The sequence below is a fragment of the Arthrobotrys flagrans genome, assembly GCF_004000055.1.
Source record: "Arthrobotrys flagrans strain CBS H-5679 chromosome Unknown unitig_1, whole genome shotgun sequence".
Taxonomy (NCBI): Eukaryota; Fungi; Ascomycota; class Orbiliomycetes; order Orbiliales; family Orbiliaceae; genus Arthrobotrys; species Arthrobotrys flagrans.
This window is the reverse complement of record NW_027137556.1, coordinates 5,580,906-5,607,141: the sequence shown is the minus strand read 5'-3', so window position 1 is coordinate 5,607,141 and position 26,236 is coordinate 5,580,906. Positions and strand designations below refer to the sequence as shown.

Here is a 26,236-nt window from a genome sequence, read left to right as displayed (position 1 = left end):
GTTTTTATGCGGGCAAAACAAGAATATGATTCGGTTCCCTACATTCTCTGTGTGTTTTTTGGTAGTGTCCTTCGTTGAACACATTTCGGGACGTGAAAGATTACATGTCAAATGCTAGACGAAAAGCTTCGGTAGAATCTATACGGCAGGCCGAGGGCTTTTTGGTGGATAAAAACATTGGTTTGCAAAGGAAATAAACCACGACATTTTAAACCCTCCGATTTCTTCGAATTCGGTTGGTTTTGTTCAAACGTATCCTAGGAAGGAAACCAGACGTTAGCAACCACGGCTCTTTTGCAGGATATAAATATGATGAAGAACGTACCCTTCCTAGCACCCTGGAAAAAGAACCTAACGATGAAGACCTGCAAACAGCTCATGGTAACCATCATGAGACTCTCGATGAGCGAGAAGTTCATTATCCTGGTGTCGGTGGATTTGACGGTAGAGAAATTACGGTTTTCACGGGTACGGAAGTATTTTTGGTTTCGGGAGATGGTGGAGAGTTGGCCGGAGAGTTTGAAGATCGATTCTTCGAGGTTCGTGGTTTGTTCCGGGGTTGTTCCTGGGCGGGTGGGGAGTTCGGCGCGTTGTTCGTGTTCGACCTGGTATTTTTTTTACGACGGTTAGTCATATTGAACACGTAGTTGCGGTGATGGGCTCGGAGAGGGAGGGAGGAAGAAGGGGGGTGTGGGGAGGGTGCATATACAGCAATCTCATAATCCACGAGCTTTTCGGCAAAAGTTGACATGTCATTGGAGAAGCAGAAGGAGTATTCTCCCAACTCGTTTGCTGTAAAAACGAAGTCTCCTTGACGTTCCTTGGTGCCGTCGAGGACGATTACATCGTTGGGGCCTTTGACCCTGTAGTCCACATCGAAGGCGCCGCCGGCTTGGACCTATATTCCCACATTAGCTGTGATATCCTCGGTCACGGCAGGGAGGGAAAGCGTACGGCGAAGTAAAAGGCAACCTTGACGCCCTTTTTGTCATTATGGATGAAGACGCAGTGTTCTTCGTTTGCGGCGAGCTTGTAGGTTAGTGCTGTCGCGGATGTCGGACGGGTTAGGTAGATGAAAGAGAGGAGAGTGGCGAGGAGGTATGTATGCAGTGGTGCCATTGCGTAGGTAGTCTTTGTCGGGCAATTGATGCGCCGGGAGGAGGGGGGGGGTTCTGAGGTCGTGTGGATGTCGATGGTGTTTTGAGGTTTTGGGGATAGGTAGCATTGAGCTGCCACGGGCTGGACGGGACGGCAGGGTTGGAGTGGCTTCGGTGGTCTTTAGGTTAGGTGTGACAACGCAGAAAATGCAACAGAATGCTCGAAGGAATGGTATCCAAACTGGGAATTTAGAATCGATTTAAAAGGTACTGGATGGGATGATATTAACTACCTAAGGCACCAGCTATGAGATATAAAGCTCAATATCTCTAGCTATGCGTACAGCTGCGCAGGAGCTTGAGTTACAGCTTAAAGTCATCACAGCCTAAAAGGAAACCACTTGATTCAAACCGAAGAAACCACCTAGGGATAAATATATAGGTAGATCGGATTACAATAAGCTTGATACACTTATGCGGAAGTTGTATTTCATGATAGTTGAGATGGTGGTTAAGAAGAAATGCACAAAGGAACATATCTTAGACCGGGACGGAGCCGGGGAGCTTAATTATGAAACTTTTCGGATAGAGCTAGAGGGCTCGCTCAGATTTCGGACAAGGAGAATATATGTATTTATCGATCGAAGCTTTCGACCCGGAAGACAGCCAGCCCGGGTTACAAACAGCTTTGCCATTCGGCTGCGTATCATTTGACACATCAAGTTACTTTTGTGCCACAAAATTGCAGTTTTAGCTATGCAGTTGCTTGGTCCTGGGAAACCAAAGGGATCGTATCAGTGTTACCTGGCCTTTCGTATGCCGAACAAGGGGACTTATGCATGGCATGCTTTGGATGGATTCTGACACCGGCGGCACCGGGTGGGTTTTATATCAGGCTGTAACGCTATGATCCATATCACGCAAACACTAGATATATTGATACCCTCGCAATCCTCCTATTAACGTTGGAATTGATATGATAGTCAAAGTATCCACATACGGGCCTGTATCCCCGGTCTCGTATCCCTATCGGTATTATCCGGTCCATGCTCTTTTTAACAGCTGGTTCGATTGAGGCTCCATATCCATATTTGCGTTGTGTGGCTTCTTGAACCTCCAACCTCACCACCATCTCATTTCCAACGTTAGATCCTGCCGTTTCCCTATCAAACCCGATGACCAATCTCGACCGCCACCCCGCCAGACCACCTCGATCGTTCCTGAGACTTCTCGAAAACATCGCCATTCATCCATCGCTCTATTCTTAAAATACGTATTCCTCTTCGATCCGCTTGTCGAAGACACACGCCCGCTCGAAACCAACAACTCGTTCGCAAACTTTCAGCTCTCAGGCGCGTTTGCAACGGAATTTTATCAAGCACACATGTCGCACGCTTGCCGCTTCGATATAAAAGGACAACCCTCGAAATAAATAACCTTCTTCTCTCGACGGGTCCTTATCTCTCGCATCCTTCCATCCATCCATCTTTCCAAATCGAACCTTTAGATCCGACAGCGACAACACCGTCGACAACACCAAACAAACCGTCTTCCGATCCATTCTCGACAAACTGCGAACCGAAAGAAACAAACAGAACGTTTCCGGGATATCTTTAATGACCCATTGACACTCTTCTTATCATGCACTTCTTCTACGACACATTAAATACTCTGATATCGACGACGAATAGATGATTGGAGCTTTCACGACCAAGATTATAGAGACCATCACGGGGGTAGTCCAACCGTTGAAGGAGACCTTGGGGGAATTTGCCAGTATGCCTCCCGATGGAGAAACAGCTGGTTCTTCAGCACGGCAGGCCGGGGAAAGGAACAAATCGTCGTCGTCGCCGATCAGACGGACGATAAGGGGAGCGGAAAGCTACGGACAAGGGTTCCATCGAACAGGGTATGGAGCATCCTCTTCTCTAATCGTCTGGATGGTACCCTAGGACCCTAAGCTAACTTTAACAAACCTAGGAACCCGAAAAATGCACACAAAATAGTTGTATGTATTGTTCCCTGGCTTACTCTTGATATCTCACTAAGGATTTCGTCCAGGTTGGTGGTGGCGGTGTACGGCCGCAGAATAACCTGAATACTCCGAGGGGATCGAGTGGTGCGACCCATCAGCAACAAGGATACTCTCAACCAAGAAAGCGCCCCAGACCAAGTCAACCGCGGCTTATTTACACCACGCAAGGCCGAGGAAATCCGAGATCCAGCCCATCTCTCGATCTCACCGAGGACGCTGATGATCGGGCGGCTTATAGCGACGACGGACCGACAAACGGATATGACTTGCATTCCCCTAGAACGGAACGAGGACCACGGGGCCACGCCATGTTATCGCCATTACCATTTGAATCCGAGAGACAAACCGATCATGAAGTTCTCTTCGCCGGCACGTTCGAAGATACCGTTAAGTGGGCGAGGAAAGGGCAGGGAGCAAGGGACTCCGAAGACTCGAGGGTTACAAGGAAACGGCCTGCGGATGATGATGATGATGGCCGATGGAACAATCCCAGTCCGTCTGATCCTCAACCGACGTCGTTCAGTAGGAGAACTCGGCAGGGGGCTTCTTCTCCCATTCCTGTCGGCCCGGGACGACCTCGCAAACCCGAACCCTCGAAATCCGAACCATTCCTTCATCTTAAGTCGGCGTGGCGCGGCAGGGTCAGGCATAACAACAATAATGGGTTGCTGGACACGCTGGTAATTCGAATCGAGAATAAAGGACTCTCCGTCGTCATAGGCGCCGTTGGTCAACCGGAGTTTAATCTTTTATACGAAAACATAGTTTTTGCCGCAGTAAGTTCCTTCGTACGTCGGTAGAGAGGTTCTATCAACGCTGGTCCTAACATTACTTAGTATCTCGACGATGAAAACTACGAATTCCGCAACTTTATTTACCTCAAGGTGAACAATCGTGAACATGGTACGCAAAATGCTCCCGCCACCTTCCTTTTTGTAAATATACATGTTAACAAAAGATTTTTAGGCCTCGGCGATCGCGTTTTGCTAGAATTTCGAGCGCTCGCCGAACCGGCGAATCCTAGCCAGAAATCCGACTCTGCACGATTTGCGCTGTGGTTGGAAGAGAAAGGTGTCAAGGTGGAACCGAAAACTCAGTACGTAGATCTTATCTTTCGATGAAATAAACAAGTTGCTTACGCTCGTTCAGCCAATTCATGAAGAATCGTATGGAGGAGACTAAGCTACATCAATTCACCCGGCCTGCAACGGAAGCCTCAGGAGCCCCATGGCAGATTCCAGGATCGGCCCACCCGGTTCGCCCAATTGGGCCGAAGCCACAGCCACGAGAGGTAGACAACCGGCTGAGAACGCGCTCCAATCCAATACCCCCGGGTGAAGATGATTCGCATCCTCAGGACCTCGAGCAGCTGGGAACCGCGAGACCGACACGCAAAAGCGCTAGGAACACCTATCAAAAAGAGGTTGTCGAAATACCAAAACCGGAACCAACACCATTTCCGCCTCAGACATGGAATGCCACGTTGAATTTTCCTTTTGTTTGGCAAGGAACGACAGAGTTACTTGGTGCTTCGAGCCTCCGAACCCTGAATCACGATGAATTTCTGAACGACGAAATCATTAACTTCCATCTCGCCTACGTCAAAGGGCGCCTCGCGAAGGAAAATCCGGAATTTGCGCGCAAGGTCCACATCACGAACACATACTTCTTCACCGCTTTCAGCACAAAGACGGAAACCGGGAAATTCAGCTACGAAAAAGTGAAAAAGTGGACCAAAAACGCGAATCTTTTTCAGAAGGATCTCATTTTTATCCCTATCAACGAGAAGTATCACTGGTTTGTCGCCGTCGTTTGTAATCTCCCCGCTGCGCTGGCAGCCGCAAAGGCTCGGGAAAAGAAGGCCATCGTGGCCGACGAACTCGTTGCTGTGGAGCCGGCGCCGAAGCCGAAGCCGGCGCCGAAAAGCCGCCCGGTCCCGTCGGATCAATGCACCGTTGTTATACTCGATTCCATGTTCGGGTACCACAGCACCACTTTCAAGGCCGTCAAGACCTATTTGATATCCGAGGCGAAGGACAAACAAGGCGTCACGCTGGACATGGAGGATTTTACCGGGCTATTACCCCGGAAATTGCCAGGCCAGGACAATTTCTCAGACTGCGGAATCTTCATGCTCCATTACATTGAAAGGTGGCTCAGCGAGCCAGCTAGGATCAAGGAAAAACTCTACGAGAGGGACTTTGGGAGCGAAGAAGATGCGAGGAAGCTATGGAGCATATCGGAGGTTACGAATAAGAGGGAGAGGATGTGGCGGCTGTATGTGAAACTCTACGAAGAGTATGAGAAATGTCTGAAGAATGAGGCATTCAACGAATTCCCTGAGATCATTGATGCTCCGATGGCCCACGACAAAAACCCGAATAAAGAAGGGGCCGGTGCCGTGGCCACCGATCAACCAGCCGGTTCTCCACCGATGACCCAGGAGCTAGCGGTGACAGAAGACGTCAAGAGGCCCAACTCTCCGGCGAAGAGGAAGTCGGACGGGCGAGAAGATGAGGCGGATCGTCCTCCGAAGAGGGCGAAATCAGATAGCCCGGTGGTTGTAGTGGAACAACCCCGGCCGACCGTTGCGCCTGGGCTCAAACCCAGGATGGTGTCGCCTGAGATTCCCTTAAGCGACGATGCGCCCCGTGTTCTGGAGGTCCCAGAAACACAAGAAGGCATTGATCTTCTTCAAAGGGCGGAAGCTCCCGCAAACTCCGGCGTGCCTCTAATTGCGGCCAATGGCCTTATTCCGCTTCCTCTCCCCGACAATCCGGTGCGAGAGACCGGTAGCATGTTCGAGAAGATCGAACAAATGGGGAATTTCAGTTCGCCCCCCGCTAAAGGACGCCCGCCCATTACCCCAAAACCCCAGGCCGATGGCGTAAATACCCCACCGTTCGTTGCTGCCGCTTCTGACGGCTATCGAGCCGAATCGGGAGGGAGGGCTACTACCACGCATGACGCACCTCCCCGGAGAACCGTCGAAGAGATCGAAGAAACCGAAGACGAAAGTCTCGGCGAACTCCCATATAACGGGAGACGAACCAAGGGCAAATCGATCCACGAGTTGGAAAATGATCGGATAATGGATACACCGTCATCCCAAGATCACAGGGAGGGGACAAACCCCCCGAGCATACCGAGCCAAATACCCCTAGGAAGGGTACGGCCCACGATCCAATTTGTATCGACAGCCAGTCATCACCCAAGCGAACCAGTCCTCGAACAAAAACCACCAAAGCTACCAGGCCGTAAGGTTATGCCACGGCCGTTCTATTGCATTTAGCGAGATACCTCTGCGGTTCGTACTGCATCTTGCCGATGTTATTTTACATCGATGTTTTTATTTTCAAGTGGAGGGCGTGTCTTTTAACGCACTCGACTATTATCGGAGGTTTCCGTTTTACCATATATCCATGACTTGCACTTTAGCCCGGCGTTTTCCTGTTTTTTTTTTTTCTGCTTTCTACATCATCCTTTTCAGCACGCATGCCGCTTCTACGATGAGACCATTTTAGCGGTGTTACGGGAAAGAAAGGGGGGGTATGGCTTCTAGCGGTGGACTATGGGGTTTTTCTTTTCGTGTAGCATATATCGTTTTTGCCAATTGGAGGCGTATATAGATACAACCCTCCCCCGCTTTTTGTATATTTACTACATGAGGTAGTTATATAGATATATACGATTGCGTTTCCCCCCTAAATCCGATTTCTATTCTATCTGAGTACCTGGTTTCGAGATGTGGTGAAGCATAGGTGGCGATTGGTTTCTGCCTTGTTATGATGTTCGATCGAGCGAAACACAGGGTGGCGTGTACTCGCAATCGAAGCTACCGAACCGAGATATGGATCGTAATATGCCACCCTTTGAAATCATATGGGAAACATAGCTGGCGAAAAGGACGAAAGATGAGATTTTGGTGGGTCCAAAATTGGAAGGTGAATTCATACTGAGGTAATTCTTAAACTCCTTGGGTATTCACCGAAGTGTATATTTGTGTATCGGTTTCGAACAGTTTTTTTGTGATTGGCTATCGGATACTAAGTTGTGATCTGTAGTATAGTTTCGCCCCCAAGGGGGTATTACGGCAGTTATGCATATATTCGAGAAGAAAAAAGAATAAGAAAATGGCTATGGCCATCGGGTACTTTGATCACGATCGTTCAATGCTTTGGCCAATTGGAGTGTCAGTGGGCCGTTGGTTGAGCATCTTTGGTGGCAAGCGCGCTCAACGTATGCGTGAATTACATCGCAAGAGTACGAAATTTAAGCGCCTTTGGCTTGATATTCACAGCTCAGTCGGATCTTGCGAATCGATATTGTTACACGATACTCATAGGTTATGAAATAAACACCGGACGGTGGATAATGCACTCGCAGTGCAGGTGCTGACCGCAAGGTATCTTCGCCGCCAACTTCGCAATACAACCCTTCCCCCAACATCCCATCCCGTATACGACTTTTTTTAAAAAATAGCGGCTTGTGGACCTCCTTTCGCTGACATCTCCCGGTATTGAGAAAGGGGAGCGAACCTCAATTAGAGAGACGAGAACGTGACTCAAAAAAAGGTACATGTACCTCGCTGTCGGGGAAGCTCGGATGTATAATAGCGAACTCGATAGCCCTGCTTTTCGAAGCCAGGTGCCGGTGATATTCGCCCAAGCAAATTTAAACAAGCCTGGCATGCATATGATTGTTGCGTTGGCTGTTGTAATCTCAACCTCACAAAACCACCCTCGAATGGAAACGACGTCATACGGCATGAGAGGATAACGCCGCAAGCCTCCGTCCCGAGCTCTAGCCAGGTAGCTGCCAGCTGCCGCCTAAAGTTGTTGATGTCCTTTTTGGAAGCAGGTCTCCAAAATCCTCCCAGGTCTAATCCCAATACCTTGATATATAGCATGCATGCGGATTACCAACGTGCAGCAAGCAAGAAACTTAGAAGAACCCGCTGTGATATCTCCAAACTTTACCCCGACTTCGGCGGAAAGAGGGAATATCCTTTTTTCGCCAAACATGGGAAATTCCAGAATGCCCATGGCAATTGCGATTTGCGATATTTTCCCATGGTCGTTTTGTGATTATCATCGAAAATCATGAATATTTTCGAGCGCCTGGATGCTATCCTGAGGATCGGAATAGTTTGACTCGAACATGCCGAGGTCTCGAATCCCAGTCAGGACCCTGAATCTCCTCATGCATATCCTGACGAAAGGGCTGGCAGGGGGCCTTCTTCCAACCAAGGAATCCACCACGCTAGTTGGGGAGCCGCCTCTCTCTCAATTCGCCAAGGTAGGGGGTATGACGGCATCTGGGGCAAACGGTGCAGCACCCATTTGCAACAAGTTGCTCGAGCTGCACAATGTTGGATCCGTCGAACTAACTATCTGCGAAACGTCGTTTCCGATTTCCTTGAACCCGTCGAACCCAGATGCGAAGACGAAAATTCGAAACCCTTCGCATCACGCGCTGGGACACCAAGTTAAGGAATTGCTTATCACCAAAAATACCCTTGTTATGATGGGTAGGAGAATTGGCTTCGCAGATTACGGCGTTGCGAGCTAGGATGTGTGATTTTAGTGACGGCCAAAAAGCTTGAATCTCTACACCATTTACACTTTTTGCTTTCTAAACATGGGGTCTATGGCAGGTTGTTATCACGACAACAGCTATTGAACATCATGATCAAAGATGCCGATAGGATGATCGGTAACGATCGGAGGTTATGGGAATGACAGCACCGTGTCTAGACTATTACCATATGCAGGCTTCCGGTTAGGACCCTGTCCTCTGACAGACGAAACAGAAACAGGGCGTGTACATGTCTCTGCACAGCGATTACACATCTCCTCTCCAAAAAACACTGTGGCGTCGAGTACTGGCTAGTCCGATGGTCTAATACCCCCCCGTCATCATGGCCTCATCGGTCTAACCATGATGCCGCTTTTTATTTCCTTTTCTCGACGACATCGAAGTGGCAGGTCTGCCCATGCCGCCCCCTGCAAGTCTTACGAGCCGACAACCAAACATTAACCATCCGTTGAAAGATTGGCTTGTCCTCTGATCTTCACGAGAAGAAGCAGGATCGACAACTAGGCCCCGGACGAAATGAGCCGTCCACTTCAGACGTAATAGCCTAACGGTGGGCCCAGCTTGCAAAACTTTTAGGCCATGCGGGGGAATGGAAGGATAGAAGGAGAAGAAGTATAGCGAATCCCTCTTCCCGCCCCTCTTTTCTCGAAGAATATGCGGAAACAGTCAAGTTGGAAAAGAGAAGGGAAAAAAACCAAGCCAGGTTTGGGCTCGAAGATCACTGTGACAATCCAACATGAGTCTTCTCGAGTTAAGGTTTTGGAAGAGCTTAAAACCGCCTCCACTCTGACGAACTGGGCTTTTGCTTTTGGGTAACCTTCCTTACTTCCCTTCTCAACAACTGGGAATCTTGTGGCCCGTGATATCATATTTCCCTCGAATCGTCGTCTTGTTTTAGCCTGGTTGCCCGCCCTTATACTTCGCCTGCATCCTATTAATAAAGCGCTAGCACATGTGGATATAAGAAATCAGCGAACGAACTGCCATTCTCCTCGACATTTTCCTTAGAGCATAGATTCAAGTATCGGGATTTTTCAACTTTCCGATTCTGATCAGTCTTCTTCAAACTGCATTCTCTAGATCATCATCCCAGGGAGCCTTCTCTCAACATCACTTCATCCTCTACTTCCGTCCACCTTCAAGTCATATGATCCTAGGACCCACCTCAAGAACTTCGACTTAAAAATAAAAAATAAAAAGAATTCTAAACCTACATTTCCACAAGTCCCAACTATCCGTCTAACCCTTCCCACTCCATACGTCGAAGAAACCCAAACTTCGACAGTATCAAACAAGATGACTTTCTCAGGAACGACTACTTCTTCATCCACAACAGAATATACAAACGAGTATCATACACCCGCATCACTACCGGCTTATACAGATCACTCGATACATAGCCACCACAATGGTCATGATCACGGTTCGTCAGCTTCACGACAAGAGTATGCTAGGATACTTTACGAACATACCATGAAGCAAATGGAGAGGTTTGCACAAGACGCACGATCTCGAGGAATATCATCGATAGATCATTACCCACATCAGCAGAGAGCAGCTGCGTTAAATTGAAATAAGATAAATATCCAGAAAATGTATAGCTTTCTATTTCAATAGAAGTAAAATCTAGTTATCCCTCTTTTTATCCCCTCTACTCGATCTTGGCTTCAGAATTACCCTCACACACACCCGACTGTTTGTACAAAGCTTGAAATATGACCTGGCCACCACTCCTACCATTGCTCTCTCGCCAAATCCCGGATCTCGTATCTCGTACCCCTTCAAAGCTCGCCGTCCCCGACCTCACCTTCGGCAGCTTCCTATTCCCCTCCCTCTAACGACCGTCATGGCTTTCATAATTCCCTATCCTGTTGGCTACTATTAATCCTTAGCGACTTAGCGGTACGTTTCCTATCCCAGACACATCAGGTTGCTTGAAACGGAGAATGACCAGGAACAGAACAACCGCTTGAGTTCTCTGGCGTCACCGCCCACCAGGCCTCCTGTGATCCACTTGATGCGGAAGATACTTGCGGGCGCTCCTCCTCTTGCTCCTCACAGTTACAATTTGCTTTTTTTCCCCTACTTATTTAGGATATCTGTTTAAGTATATCAGCTCTTGGTTATAATTAGCCCTTCTGATTATTCACAAATACCCCCTTAACCTCGTCCTTCGCTACATCCGGGTATGTATGATTTGTTACCTCCGTGGAGGCTGGTATACAGGAGACCAGGCATGGTCTTTTTTATTTTCATTGAAAACCGGACTTCGATATGTATGAACCAAGGACTTTTAATTTTGGACGGAAATGGAAATTGCAAAAAGCCAACAGGTGTTTCCTAGTTTTTCTTTAGCCAAACCCTCAATCACTTTCATAGACTTGGAAATTATTTTCTGTATAAGGCTCGAGGACTCGAGATGAATGTTGCATCTACTGTAGCTGCTGCAAAAAAAATAATTATGGAAACACAGAGTTAGGCCATCATAAAGTTATATCTGCTATCCCATTCTGTAAACATACGCCTACACAGTAGGCTTCGATGTTTACATGTGCAGTTTGATTCGTTGATGCTGGTTTCGAGATCATAAGGACCTGGGTATTTAGCAGTATTCATGTAGAGGCCAGTATAACTTTAAAAAAAAGGTAGTTAAAAGGGAAGTTCGCAGTATAAACCTGTAAGTACAAAGTGTGAAAAATAAATAAAATAAAAGCGCCACCAGTTTATTAACTCCAAGAAATGAAATGAAGTGTGGTAGAAAATGAGGCCAGGAGAGTGATGCTTGATGTGTTAATAAAGAGCATTGAGAAAAGGGTCGGGGAGAGGTTGTTACGATAGCGGCCAGAGAGAAGCCTTTTCGAACAGAACGGAAGGTCGGGTCATTTCTTTTTGTTTTTGGGTTTGGCAGCTGGTTTCCGGCGACTGACCCCCTAGGCACTTTCACTGTTACGCAGGCTGCGGTGAGTTGTCGCGGATGGGCTCCCGGGGCGAGTAGGGACGGGACTCGATTGAACACCTCGAGGGGGATGCTTGACGACCTCGTCTGCACACCGCGTGTCCTCTCCACTCGCTTCTTCTCGACTTCTAACGAGGCAATCTGCTTGTTGGCCCTATCTAGCTTCGCAGTTAACTCGCTAATTCGATGTTGGTACCTTGATCGCTCGCGATCCATGTTCGCTCTTTTCAGTTCAACCTTGACGCTATTAGCTTTGCGTGTGAGATCTTCCACCTGTTCTTCCAGCTGATTCTTCTCGGCTATGAGGAGACTGGTTCCTCGCGAAGCCTTTTGATACTCTTCCCGAATAAAGTCTGCCTCCTTCACAGCAGATTGTCGCTTACGTTCAAGACCATTAATCTGGCTGTAGAGCTCCATGTTCTGGAAGATTATTTTCACTCGTTCGGATTCCCCTTCTTCAGAGTTCTTCAACGCTTCTTGAAAACGTTTTAGTTCGTCACGGGCTTGGTCCCGTTCTCGAATCGCTTGATCCATCATTGTTTGTGACTTGTCCCTCTGTTCGGTCAAAGTCTCGATCTGGGTTTCCTGCCACCGAATCGTCTGCTTCAACCCAATGACCTTCTCACGTTGTTCTTGGTAGTCGGTTTCACGATTTAAGATATGTTTTTCAAATTCCTCCGATTGAACTTTACTCTCCCATAAAGCAGCCTGATATTCAAGAAGAAGAGAAACCACTTCGTCCTTGCTCTGGTTGTTAATTCAAAAGAGTTAGCTAATATTAAAAGATCTAAAAGAGAAATTAATAATGCCTACCAGACGGTTTAGAATCTCTTCTTCAGTCTCCTCATATTCATCGGACTCATCTTTCTCTCCTGTATCAACTCCTAGGACTGGCCCTTGGCTCGCCGTTACAACACCCTTATCGGCCGTCTCCAATGCAGCTGACTCTTCGACCAACTTAACTGCCTCATGGGGGATAGTGCTTGTGACATGCGTGATTGCACTTGAAATATCAGCCGTTGGGATAAGGCTCGATGTAACCTCAAAATCTTTAGTCGCGGGAGCTTCAATAACATTTCCCGGCTTTGCAGAGAAATCATTAGAACCAAGCATTGGAGTATCTCCGCTGCCCCCTAGGAATGACTGCTCCACCTCAATTCTAGGCCTCTTATGTTTGGCACCAGCAGTGCTAGGTACGGCACTCTGGGACTGTTAGATAGATAGCTTTCAGCACATCAAATAGAGAAGGAAGAAGAAGGTGGGGAAAGGAAATGAATATTGCATTGATCCGGGGCTACCTACGAGTATTCTCTTCCTGGCAGGACTAGTGCTCAGGGCTACACCTCGCGATACAGATGTTTCTCTCAAAATATTTTGCGATTTTAAAGGCAGAGGTGGAAGGAGGCTATTTTCTGCAGTCCGCAACTCTTCGAGCCAGTCGAGAATGTCGTTGCTGGACAGAGCGTCTAAGCGGCTCTGAATATTCTCTGGGAGTTTACCTGCTTGCTCACGCAAAAGAATCGCCGCATACAAAACCGGGCTAAGATAATCGCGGATGGTATCTGAAGAGCCAGAGGAATCTGAGAGGTATTGGCGGATATGAGCAACGGTATTTATTGGTACTAAATGAAGAATCGGCGCTTGGAGGGAGGGCTCGATGTTTCGAAGCTGTTGGAGATGTGGGCAGGAGGAATCTAAAGACGAATCTACAGCGATGACGAGATTGACGGAGGGCTAATGAATGATAGTCAGAATGTGCGATTTCTACCTAATAGGTGACTAAAGGATCATTACCATGGAAGTCCCGGTGGCCATGTCACGGGATGGTACTAGAAAGAGACGAAGTTTTTGGGCTTCTGGAGTTGGGGTAACAACCTCTGTCCCATTCTCTGCGCTGAAACGGGTAAACTGATAACCCGCAGACCTGAAGAAGATATCGGCATAGTCCTGGTAATAAGTTAGCCGCTGGTCCCGAGTCCGGTAATTAGGAGTTTTAAGGTACCATAAATATCCCAGTCTCTAGGACAAGAGCAACGGAATGAGACTGATCCCGGAGCCTTTTCAAGAGTCGAAATAAGAAATCAAATTTAGACGACTGTTTGCGAAACCATTTCACAAGCTTGGGTCCTTCTTGTTCACTTGTATAGCTAAGGCCGTCGGAGAGCTCACAATGGCTAGAAATTCGATCAAGATCACAAACGATACTTTCGATCATTCCTAGGTTGACATCTCCGCCTTGGTCCTGGGTATTGTTGATGCCATAGAAAGCTTCGACTTCGTGGTATCTATCCAAGATTGTTTCTTTGTAGAGGTTCCGTTGGTTTTCTGTAAGTGGAATTGCTAGGAATATTTCGTTCAAGGCTGAGCGGGGTGTTTCCTGTAGCAAACGAAGAGCTTGTGATGTGGCAAGATACTCATCATCGATAAAGGGCAGGTTCTCGGGAACGGGAGTCTTTTCTCGAACATTGATGGCTTCGGGGCCTGGCGTCGTGTAGGTTTGCGCACTTGGAGAGCCGACGAGAGGCTCTGGTGATGATGAGGATAACAGACCAGACGACCTTGTCGATACAACCTGTCTTTGAGGGCTAAGACGATGCTCAGGTGCAACAGCAATATCAACCACCTTGAGAAGCGGAGATATTGGGCCTGCAGACATGATTTCCTTGTTTGGTGGTGTATTGGATTGCCCTTGTTCGTCTGAGAGAGCCGTCCTTGACGGTGACGAGAGGACTTTTCCTTGGGGTTCTTCAGAGACGGCGTGATAGGGCGCTGCGCTGCTGTTCACGATACCACCAGGCGAAGGCTTTTTGTTCTCCTCAGGAGTTTTCTGGATAGGCCTTCGCGATTGTAAGTAGCCCAATACCGTCACAGGAGTGGGCCGAGCACTCGCGGGTATTGGGCCACAAGGAGTCGACGAAGCAGAGCGGCCGCCCTGAAGAGGGTCTTCTTCTTGGATTGGTATTCCAGGGGATAAAATTCCTGGTGAAGGATGCAATAAGTCAGAGTTAAGACCAACAGGCAGAGGTTCGCAGGATTGCAGGTTGCGAAGTTGTGGTGAATTGCTGAGTCCGGTAGCTTCACCTTGTCCCTGACCGTGCGACGGGGTGTTTTCCAGCTGCGCCGTCGCGAATATTGACTTTAGCACTGAACAGCAATATTTTGTGGAATAGCAAGAAGCGAACTTACCTGAGCTGGTTGTATGGGAGGTTCTAAATCCGAATCCACGATGTCTTCAGGACGCGATTCTACAGCTTCCTGTAGAATTCGGATGGTATCAAGTCTGTGAGATGCAAGTGGTTCAAATGGATGTTCTGGAGCTGTTGCTAGCTCCAGGGCATCATCGATATTACCTTCAGGGAAACTAGTAGGGGTTACAAATGAATCTTTATCAGTAACAGAAGCGCTTTGCTGTGTGCGGCGTGGTATGTTGGTCGCAGTTAAAGGTTCAAGGTTGGTGGAAGGTGTTTGTGACTGGAAAGGTTGATCTGGGCGAGAGAGGGACGAAGCCTCACCCGCAACACTTTTCCCAGCCAGCACACCTGGCCGCGGTGCCTCAATAGACATAGAATTTGATAACTCCCCAGGCTTTTGTCCGTCATCATGATGTATTTTAGGTTCTCTGCCGTCAGGGAAGCTTTGAAAGGATGGCGTTATGCTAACCTTTCCGAAACTCAGTTGCGCTGATGGTAAAGAAGCGCGCGAACTCTGTTGCGATTCCTTCGAGCTTTGGCTCTGCGCCTGCAGCTCGCGGACATCTTGAGAGAATACTCGATTTGAGGAATCTGGGATACCCTCAAATGCATCTTCAAGATCCAGTTGAGAGGAAGATAGACCCGAAGCAGCTTCTGCTCCAGCAATCTCTTGGATGGATAGCAATTGTTCAGCAAGGGAAGGGATAGCTGTTGGCAGACGGTGCAGAGGAGTCTCGGGTACTGGTCGCTGGTCAGCTGGGGTTAGGTGAATAGATGTCGCCCCAGAAGATTGGGAGTCTGGTATTTCCCTTCTGTCTCTGGCCGAACTCTGTTTGTGAGCTACTTGTGTATGAACCTCGTCAGAACGTCCAAAGACCGTTATCTCTACCAATCTTTCTTCTAGCTCCTCTATTTCCACAGCTTCACCGGGTCCCTCTTCAAGACCAGATATGCACGGATGGGGCTGAGCTTTTTCAGCATCTCTGTTCAATGTATATGACGGTTCAAGGAAGGAGGAATATAATGACGAGTCCATGTCACGTCGGACTGGTATCTCGACTGCCACAAGCTTCTCAGACGAAGGCTGCCAATCTTCGTCATTCGCATAGGCTTGCGGCGTAGTTCCGCCGCTTTGGATTGACTCCACGATTCTTCGCCGACGAGACTTGGTCGCCAGAGGCTCAACATCATCTTCAGACGTTCCCCCAACCTCCACACCGGATTCTTCCTCTTCTTCATCTTCTGGAACCAGATCTGGTGGCTGGTTTTCTAGAACTGTTCCTCCCGCCTCTTCCTCCTCCGAAGATATCACAACCGGATCCTGGTTGGTGGTCTTTTGCCTCTTTTTGCCTCTCTGGTACCGTTCGATATCTTTTTTCGATATCCGGACCGGCTCGGACACACTGGCTTGGGCTTGAGGGGCGGGACTGGGACTAGACGGTCGCCTCCCTCTCTTCTTCCGACTTTTTCTTTCTTCCCATTCTTCGGCCAGAGCACTTGTAACCCAGTGGTACGGTTTCTATTATTCAAATATATTAGCACATGCAAGGAATATATAATTAATATAATATGAATACATGATTATAAAAGAAAGTTTTGGAACTACAAACTCACCCACTCTTGTGGCCATGGCTCGCCCGTTTCTTTGTTAATACCCTCCCATTCTACTCGGTATTCCCTTTTCCCCTTCCTACGCCGTTCTGCAGTTATCCGCCTTACTTCCCACCAAACACCATCACCCTCGCTAGATTGGGTTGGTTGTGGTGATTCTGTATCAGAACCATTTTTATATCCAGCGGGCGACTTGGTTCGCAGGTTGTGGTGTGGTTCTGTGTTGGTGGCGTTGGACACCCGGCTAGGTCGGCAGGGTGCCCGGCTTTGGGGCACAGCAGCAGCCTTACGCACCATCGTCCAGTTTGTCCTTATGCAAATGCAGGTGAGCTTCGCGAGTCCTCCTTGGGCCGGTAAGATGCTTAGAGATGTGAAGAAAGGATGAAGGTGTAAGCTACCCGGAGATGATGTCTTTGCAGCGGAGTTCAAGCCACCTACTGATGGGTTAGGATATTTACGTCTCCATATACCAAAACTAAAGGAGTTCTGCTACCTTTTTTGGTCGCCAGTGCCCAGACGATGGAAAATTTGGCCCTCGCCAAACAACACAACGCAGCTGAGGACTAGAGCGGTGGTGAGTGACTGAGAAGAGGTTTATATTGTAACGGAGTAATGTGGGTTAGTGAGAAGTTTGGCTGACGAGGGTTCGATTTATGTCAAGGTGTTAATGGGAAATTTCCCTCTTTATCTGCACGACCCACTTTATCAATCGTGTAAATAAGTATTAATCGACATTTGCCAACAAGACTAGGTGTAGGCGCAATAGAACTAGAGATCCAAAGAGAGGTGTAGACAGTAGTACTACAAACAAAATATATATTCTAATCACTTACCTAATATCACTGAACTACCTACAAGGAAGCGCTATAACATATCTAGTCGTAGTTTGCCTATTGCTTGCAAGTACCCGACACTAATCCTTTGTCTATATCTCCTAATAGGCTTTATACGATATCACTTTCATAGTGAAATCCCAACTCTTCTAGAGTCTTAACTATACGCCCTTCAGATTTTGCCACCAAGAAAGCCGCCTTTATCTTTGGGGTGTTCTTGCGAATCCACCTTTCCTTTCCTCCCCATTGAGGAGGTTGATATAATGTCTTTCTATCATCTGCTCCCTCTCTATTCCATTCGTTCAACATGTCCATATAATCTGCGTCCTGTGGAAATGTTAGAAAATGGAAATGTCTGTCCCCGGGCTTTTGTTGCAAGAGATCTCTCTCCCATTTATCCATGGATTCCTCCGAAGGTAGATTCAAGCGCCCCGAATACACACCGGCAACAACAGCGGCTTGGGTTTCCACGAATGGGAAAGGGATGACTTTGGTAGGCAATCCAACGATCGACAGCGTCGGGCGTGGTATATAGAATAAATGTTGATATAGTCGGTGGATATAGAAACCATCTGTTACCATCTGCTCGGATGGCTTGGTTGACTCTTCCAGAAACGGTAAAGAGTGCAAGTATCCTCTAAATGCTCATAGTAAGCACTGTGAGCATCGGACTGGCTATTTGGAGCTAGAATTAAAAATGGTTTGGGGGCTTACGTGCAAAACAGGGCTACGTCGATGTTCTTCTCGACGCTTCCGTCTGAAAAGATGACAGTTCTGTCTTCGGGTACGAACTTCTCGATAGTGGGAACAATCTTAATCTTTTCCGGAGCTAAGAGTGGGAACTCCTTATATGCACCTCTACTCCTGCATGATTGGTACAATGGAATCTGCGAGACTTCTGAGATTTGAGATGAGATATCAATTCCGCTGGCAGAATTCCCTACCACGATGACTCTCTGAAGGGCTATTAGAATCGTTACGACAGAATACTTCGATTGAACAAGATGTCAGGAAATCTGGGCGGTACGTACCTTTCCCTTATATCTGTCTGCAACCCGAAAGTACTTCGAGTGCAATATTGATCCCGGGTGACTTCTCTCAAACTCCTCAATCCCATCTATCGGCGGTACGTAAGGAACATTGTAGTGTCCTGTCGCAATAACAACTGCATCAAATACTCTCTTCTCGGTCTTTGTTGATATCACATCTTCCGTTTCAACTTCCCACTTTAATCCATCTCTTCGAACAAGTTTCACAACTCTCCGATTGAATTTTGTATAGTTTTCAAGGCCTTTGGAGAATTCCCGAACGTATAATTTTGTATCCTCGTGTCCTGGGAAAAGTTGTAATTTCTCGTTAAACGGTGTCTTGTTGAACACCATGAGGTCCTTTGGGATATTGGTTTCTAGCTCGTTATATATCGGGCTCATGAATACAGGTTTTCCGGAACCGTGTGCATCTGGAACCGGCTCATCGTCGAGATTCGGGTCTTCCTGAGGGATATGCTCGAGGCGTGATTTTGTTTCTGGGGTGTAATTCCAGACCCCACCGAAACTAGACCGTTGTTCGAAAATCACCGGAGTTAGGCCTTCAGATAGAAGACATTTGGCGGCTACTACTCCGGATGGACCACCTCCTAGAACCGCTACTCTTTCGATCTTGGGAAGCATCCTGACTATAGACATGAGTGGAGTGAATTGGTAACTGGAACATCTCACCCTAGCGCGTGTTGCGGAGATAATTTCCAACAAGCCTGATTGCGTGCTACATTTCGGCGACAGAAACCGGGCCTAGTAGACCCCTGACGCTGGGCACTTATACACAGGGAGTTTATCTAGTCTCGGGGCTAGGGGTTTATTACAAAGTTAGCTGCTTTAAGGCATGTTAAACTACATTTAATTAACTGTAGTCTAGTGAAGTCGTAACAATGTTGCAATATATTGCACTGCAAAGACAATATGCAGCATGGTAGCACGGTACAATCCGGGGGTCCTTTACACTCACTCCTAGCTAGTAGGATATATTATATTATTATAAGGTATTACCTTAGATGTCTTGAACCGAAGTGATAATTTAATCGCCCTCACATGTATCTCGCGTCTGGGCGATTCCGAGGAGGTGGAGTCCGGCATCTCGTATTCTCTGGTGGAAAGAATACTGCGGTTGGGACGAGACGGTATTTCCAAAGCACATGTTCTTCTCCCTCCTCCTCCTCCTCAAAATCCGGATCTAGAACCATATTAATGGTATTATGGTCCACGAAGTGGAAATATCTAGAAGCCCATTGCGGGGAATCGTCATCTAAATTAGGTGTAGGATACAGACACACATAATTATTTCTCAAATTGCTGGCAATTAGATTAGTTACCATCAACTTTCAGACTGATATCACAGTCAATCTCACGGTTGGAGTAGAGTAACAATTGATTTTCTATGTCTTCGGCTCGAAATACTGGAGAGCTAGCTGGTGGCCCGTCACAGGTTCTTGTAAGTTTTGTTACTATATATTATTTCAACTGGCTCAGGCTGTTGGAACAAATGCAGTTCGTATAGTCCAGTTGGGGATAAGCCTGGGAGTGTACGTAAGGTCTTAGTGTCAATACTGCTTTCGGCTTCGGGAATGCTAGCGGGTCAAGGCTAGCCAGGTAAATGAATCCTTACAGGCCCAAACTCCTTGTAGGGATGAGTACCGGACGGCCCTTCCATGAAAGTCACTGGGTGGGGACGCCGGCGTATCATAAAGAAAATTTTGGGCACTAAGACCATGGTCCCGTTTCCGTGATTGGTGTTTTTTTGTGCACTAGACTGACGAGGTTGATATACTTGTGTTTTTGGCAGATCTTTTGGGCAACAGCCGCTGCGCTTTCACCGTATCGATCTTCTACACCTGCGAGCAGTCCAGCAATAACCATACGATCTCGAAACTAGGACGTACTTCAAGGTTGTAGAACCGCCAAAAGATCACTCACATTTTGGATGATGTCTGTCGTTTCAGCGGTTCCTATGTCAGCTGTTTTTTTTGTTGGGTTGGCATAGACGGCGAATAATAGTAAATGCAATCCAGTGACCGCGGGAGCACCGGCTCGGGTCTTGTGCCAGTACTTCTTCGTCAAAGTCTTTAAGGATTTGCTCGTGGGTATCGCTTCCCGGCTTCTTAAATATCACCTTAATTTTCCGCGACATAATACACTCGAGTGCCGTCCAGCCACGAGTAAACCACGGTGAAAGAACTACTGCAAGGCATGGGGGTCCCGTCGTCTGCCCGTTCAAAACCGGCTAAATACCTGCCACAGAGAACAGTATACTGAGCATTGGAGTAACTATTGTGCATTTCGTTAATAGCCTTCTTCCGGAACTGAGGGTCCGTGGGAATTGAGATAGTATCCCACCTAATTCCCTGACACTCGATGGTTTTCGCTATTCCAGCGAAATACTTGAATAAACAAGCATTTATTCACCCGTTTGGCTCTAGTCCAATACTGGTACCATCAGCCCAAACATGAGATATCGCAATATATTTCGTATCCTCAAATCCAAATTTCTGGAGAAAGATTCCTGGGTCTAACCCTGCCTCGACAGCGGCAGCTGCGTTATCTATTGCTATCTGGAATCCAACCAGGGCAACGTTTAGGATGCTGGTGGAATAGTACAAGGACGTTGGGATCTCGGGATCAAGAACAATGGAGTCGTTTGGACCGCCGACAGCGCAATGAGCTTACCTGGCGGTCTTGAACGTCCCGATTTCCAAGAGAATGCCTGAGCATCTCGTCGAATATATAAATCCCAGTCCTATAAAGAGATTCTAAGTTGTTCGGTATTAACATAGACGAATGTTTGCGAAAGGATGTAGGCAAGGCATACAAGCAGCCCATTGCTGCAAGTGAATTTCCTCATATCGAAAGAATCCTTACATATTCTTTCCAATATTGTACCGCATCAAAGCCCAAGCATGATTGACAGGTTCGGACCGAAAATACACCCGCCATGATCTTTCTCAAATGTACGCGCACTGGGCTGCCTTCTGAAAGGGTAACTCCCTGATCCGGAAGACTAATATTATTGCCCGGAATATTAAAAAGGTATACTCCTACAAAGGAAACGGAAGTATGTTAGATCTTCGCTTTCAAAATGATTGGTTTTACGATCATATCATACCAACCGAAAGATAGTTTATGCCTATTAGCGTCTGCTATTACAATTAGATGCAAGCGATATGCTGGCTCTTAGCCTAGCAGTTAAGATATCCTAGAATGTTTTTGTGGGGCCATCATGTTTCTTCCTAAAGCCGATTGTCGAGGTGCTGCCCTTAGTATAATCCCGTTGAGGCGCGGTTAACAAATCGTATCCGGACTTGGGGGCAGGTTGTTGTCATGGGAAGGTTATGATGTCGCACAGTCGCGTTGCCCCAAGCCTGTGCTACCCACGCGCCTTCTACACACTCTCCAGTTCCAAGAAACCTCCAACCACAACCACCATTCATGCAAACAACATCAACAACAACCACTTCCGTTGAAGGTCTCATAGACCTCCGGTGACAGCATACGCAGTATGGAAGCCATACCAGGCCTCGTCGAACTCGATCCTATATCTCTTGCTTCGCTAGAACCATCCGTCAATCCTAAAAGCGAAATAACAGCAACCGTTGCTTCTCTATGGCCTTATAGTAGTTCCGCACTTAAACTTACTGCGATTATAGTGGAATTGGACTACAAAAAGCGTGAGAATCGAGGAGAGCTGAAAGTTTCATTTCACGGATATGCCGCCGAAAGTCTCAAGACACTTGCCATTGGAAATATTGTAAATATATCACTAGAAGGTGCTACTTGGGAAGAACTACCTGATCCTGAAGAAAGGGATGTACCTTGGCAATTAAAGTGGGAGAGGCGACTCCGGGTTAGGGTAAGAACAAATCCTCATTCCAATGATTTACTTTGCCTCTGATAAGATGAGATAGGTTTTCAAGGATATCTCAGACAAAGAGCCGAAGATCGAGGTTGACAAGACCTTTGACCAAGCCCACAGGTCTGGCATATTTGATCGGATAGCCGCTGTGGAAGCCATCGTTAACGAATCTCAGCTGGAACAAAATGAAAGCCAGGATTTCGAGGATCTGACGCCTCTAAAACATTCCCAGCTGCCAACATCATGGTCTACTTCATTCCGAGATAGTACGGGGGGGGGCTCTCAGACCCCAATCAATATATTTGCGCAAGGGCGTCGTCGCCTATTCTCCCTTGGCAGTGACGATGAGGAAGACGATGTCGATGCGGACCGTACAAGGAAAAGGCCCAGGCTGTTCGAGCCCCACCAGAGCTTTCGTTATGTATCAGATTCGCCAGGGGATGCAGAAGAGGGAAAAGACGAGCCTCAGTCCGTGAAGCGAACTGAGGACCAATTTTTTGACGAGAATAGTTTCAGAGAAAGTTTTCGAGGGAAAGAGTCTATGCCAACACCAAGGCTTTATGTTCGACCAGATGGCTCTGGGGACGTAGCAGTCGAAAGCCAGTCCCAGAGGGCCGCGCTAGGAGATAAACCGCGTGGCTCTAAGCTCTATGTCCGGCCCGACGACTCGCGGGCTGAGGGTGGGTCTGGATTATCGACGCAGTCTATGACATCCCAGGCCACTGAGGAGCAGGAATCCAGGCGGCGAACGGCAGATATGGACGATGAGATTTTCAAAATCATCTTTGGCCAGCAGCCTGAACCCCTGGCAGTTGCGCCACAGCTCGATGAAGACGAGGTCTTCAGTATGTCTTTGACTAAATTTACAAGCCAGGAGACATTCTCGGCACAGGTCCCTCTAACGCTACGAGATGGATCGAGAAGCCCTGTTTCCGTTGAACCTCCAATCGAAAGATCGACCACTCCTCCGTTTCCAATAGAACAATCTACTACCCCCCCGTTTTCGCCACAAAAGTCCACTACTCCCATTTTCACGACGGAAAGGTCTTTTACACCTCCATTGCCTGAGACCCTACGTCCACTAGAGGCGGACTCACAACCAATGAGCAGCTTCACACTTGATGCTTCACAGGCTTCCCGCCCGATAACAGGTAGGATTCCTCCACCGACTTCGCAACCGCATTCTGTTCCACGCCTTGATACCCTATTTTCAGATCGCTTCAACCCTCTTACCCCGGTGCTAAAGCCGACGGCTTCCCCGGCGCTTCCCCTCCCCTCCCCCTTTCCGAGTTCTGCATTAGAAAAGGGCACAATTTCTTTCTTCCCAAGTAGACTTTCACAAAGCTTTACAAATTCAGCTGCCGAGGATATCCAAATAAAACCCGAAAATGAAGTCCCAGAAGCATCTGCTGCAGGCCTAGAGACGGCTTCAGCGGCTATTGCACAGCTAGAGAAAGCAGCACGAATAAAAGAAGAGGCTGAATCCCAAGAAGCGGCTCCAACAACATCAATCAAAGAAACAGGAGAAGATCAACCCGTCGAAAAGACTGTAGAAATAACGCGGGAAACAATTACTGTGGTTGAGCATGCATCTTCCCTTGACCCAGAAAGCCCGCGGCAACCTGAGACTGGGAAAATTGAAGACATTCGGACTGAGACCAACCAGCCCGCCGCTAAAGCCTCTCAGTCGGAAATCATTGAGATATTGGATTCCAGTGACGAAGAGCCCGAGGAAGAGGAGGGAGAGGATGACGATGAGGAAGAGGAAGAGGGAGCGGAGGAATATTATGGAGAATCCGAAGAGGAACATGAAGGCGTAGAAGAACATAGGAGGTCACAAGAGCGTTATGAAGAGGCGCTTGCCGCCGAGAATGACGAAGAATATCATGACGAGTACCTACAAGAGGGAGAAGAAGTGGACGAAGACGAGATGGGTGAGCTCCCCGATCGCTTTAGCTCTTACAATCGAGCCTCGAGCTAAATTTACGAGGGGGAAACCTTTAAACTTACAATTTTTTACCGGAACTGCAGAGTATAGATATTATGAACCCACACCGTCACCTGATATCGAAGAACGGGAGTCTCCGTTCGTATCCGATGATGACGACCCGCCCGAGGGGTATAGATCGCCAAAAGTGGGAGAATCCCCAATATCTAGTCGTAGTCCAATTTCTTACATCTCACCATCACACAGAACAGTTGGTACTAAAGTAGCAATCTCACCTCCTTCGATACACGAGCGAAAAGACCCCGCGATCCTAGGCACCCTAGCACTTCGTGGATCTGTGTTCCCGGATCCACAAAATGTATCTTCTTCAGAGTCACCAATATCGACCACCCCAACCGCAAGCCATCTATACCCTCATATTACGAAACTAACAGCTCAAACATCCTCCTCGCCTGAGCCATATGTTCCTCAATCATCCTCCTCATCTCCATCACAACCCCGCACGCCAAAACAGGCGAAAACAATTGACATTCGGACGCCGACCTTCAAAGATAGTGGCTTCGAGATCGTAGAAAGTCCCGTAAATCGCCAAGTTTCTCCATCCGTCAGCGCTGAGGGTGGCGTTTCAAGCCAATCTAAGAAAAAAAGAGTGCTCCCATGGTTAACACCGCAGGTAGCACCCAAGTACACACATCAGAAGGATGTTTCCAGGCCCAATACAGTTCCACATAAGTTGCGAACACCCACAGCTGATACTAGGATCGCCATCGAAGAAATGGTTCAGGTTGCAAAGAAGCTACGCGGTCAAGACTCGGCGAAAAAGCCGATCCTGAAGCCAAAACTGGATATAAATCCTGATGCTATCAGGAGGTTCAGAGAGTACAACGCTACTTGCGGAGTTTCGGGCGGTGTCATTACTCCACTATCTGAGTTTGTCCCCGTACAAAAGCTACTAACTATTGAGTGGGAGAAGAAGGTAGACCTCCTCGTCGTCAACCTTCGAGAAGGGGAGGTCATCCAGCATGAAACAAAGCCGAGATTCTTCGAGCTTAAGTTATGGGTCATTGATCCATCCTGCGATAACGGCAAACCAGTACCGGTAATCTTAGTTCGGCCGTATCAAACGGCGCTTCCAAAGATTGTTAAACCCGGGGACGTTGTTTTACTCAGGAATATAACAATTAAAAGTCAGGATAACCAACGATGCGGATTCTCCGGGATGACCTCCGGCTGGAAGCTCTGGCGGCCCAGGAGGGCGCCGGATGGGCAGCAGCAGATGGTGGCAATACCACACGACGGACCTAACGCAGAGTGTGGTGCAGAGGAAATTGCATATGTGAATCGTTTGTGGGAATGGTGGAGGGGCATAGACGTGGACATAAGGGTGTATTTGATTAACAAGAAGGAACGGGGATCAAGGAAAAGCGAGGCGACGAACGCATGATATGGGCCGACCGCTATTGCATTACAACGATTGTAATAATACCGTTCCCTTCTTGTATATACTGAGCATAGTCTCTAATAGCCCCAGTCTAGCAATATTAATAGTGTGAGACTCAGGGCCGCCGTTGAGTCGGCTTTCGCACTTCGGATGCTACCATGCCGATGCACCGACCACATTAGCCAGCTGAGACAAAAAAATACAAGTGCAGGATGCCCGGTATCGGACCAATCACAAACTATGAAGCCCGGCTTTTATCAGACCACCAAAGCGAGCCAAGAGAAAGGATTTTATCAGATTGATCAGAACCCAGAGATTAGATCTTTCTTCCTCTCTTTCCCACCATTCCCACTTTATTCCCGCCCTACAAATCAGGCTGCGAGGATATTTTACGCCTGTTTGCCTGCAGCCCGCCCAAACGAACAGGTATGTTTTTTTTTTTGCTACCAGCCCAGGTATGAACAATGTCATGAATGAGGAAACTAAGAACGTGATATTCCGGAAATGTAGCTGGGACAGAATTCGAATAATCTACCCAATCGATCCCACCTTTTCTTCCTGTCAGAAGACGAGAATTAACTGGCCCCAGTGCCCTTTAGCAACAGCGGTTTGATGCGCATGCAG

The 26,236-nt window shown here is 47.8% G+C and overlaps 5 protein-coding genes across 5 annotated transcripts; 3 read left to right on the top strand and 2 right to left on the bottom strand.

The window, feature by feature from the left end:
• Window positions 1-246: 246 nt before the first annotated feature.
• Window positions 247-1,119, bottom strand: DFL_009648 (uncharacterized protein; the record flags this gene model as incomplete). The annotated part of the gene is made up of 4 exons (XM_067639569.1): window positions 247-257; window positions 326-605; window positions 710-898; window positions 955-1,119. 4 exons carry the CDS (start codon window positions 1,117-1,119, stop codon window positions 247-249), a joined length of 645 nt encoding a protein of 214 aa, XP_067487345.1.
• A 1,669-nt stretch (window positions 1,120-2,788) lies between these two features.
• Window positions 2,789-6,424, top strand: DFL_009647 (uncharacterized protein; the record flags this gene model as incomplete). The annotated part of the gene is made up of 6 exons (XM_067639568.1): window positions 2,789-3,006; window positions 3,078-3,105; window positions 3,159-3,908; window positions 3,969-4,035; window positions 4,099-4,228; window positions 4,282-6,424. The coding sequence occupies 6 exons, from the start codon at window positions 2,789-2,791 to the stop codon at window positions 6,422-6,424; spliced, it is 3,336 nt and encodes a 1,111-aa protein (XP_067487344.1).
• A 4,396-nt stretch (window positions 6,425-10,820) lies between these two features.
• On the bottom strand, window positions 10,821-18,991 carry DFL_009646 (uncharacterized protein; the record flags this gene model as incomplete). Its single annotated transcript, XM_067639567.1, has 14 exons — window positions 10,821-10,829; window positions 10,887-10,906; window positions 11,253-11,362; window positions 11,658-12,433; window positions 12,500-12,895; window positions 12,989-13,420; window positions 13,481-13,633; window positions 13,689-14,801; window positions 14,873-16,396; window positions 16,492-16,922; window positions 16,982-17,051; window positions 17,439-17,958; window positions 18,036-18,277; window positions 18,353-18,991. 14 exons carry the CDS (start codon window positions 18,989-18,991, stop codon window positions 10,821-10,823), a joined length of 6,435 nt encoding a protein of 2,144 aa, XP_067487343.1.
• A 2,878-nt stretch (window positions 18,992-21,869) lies between these two features.
• DFL_009645 (uncharacterized protein) lies at window positions 21,870-25,615 on the top strand (the record flags this gene model as incomplete). Its single annotated transcript, XM_067639566.1, has 4 exons — window positions 21,870-22,220; window positions 22,276-23,374; window positions 23,438-24,157; window positions 24,255-25,615. 4 exons carry the CDS (start codon window positions 21,870-21,872, stop codon window positions 25,613-25,615), a joined length of 3,531 nt encoding a protein of 1,176 aa, XP_067487342.1.
• Window positions 25,616-25,852: 237 nt separating this feature from the next.
• On the top strand, window positions 25,853-26,191 carry DFL_009644 (uncharacterized protein; the record flags this gene model as incomplete). Its single annotated transcript, XM_067639565.1, has 2 exons — window positions 25,853-26,038; window positions 26,123-26,191. 2 exons carry the CDS (start codon window positions 25,853-25,855, stop codon window positions 26,189-26,191), a joined length of 255 nt encoding a protein of 84 aa, XP_067487341.1.
• Window positions 26,192-26,236: the final 45 nt, after the last annotated feature.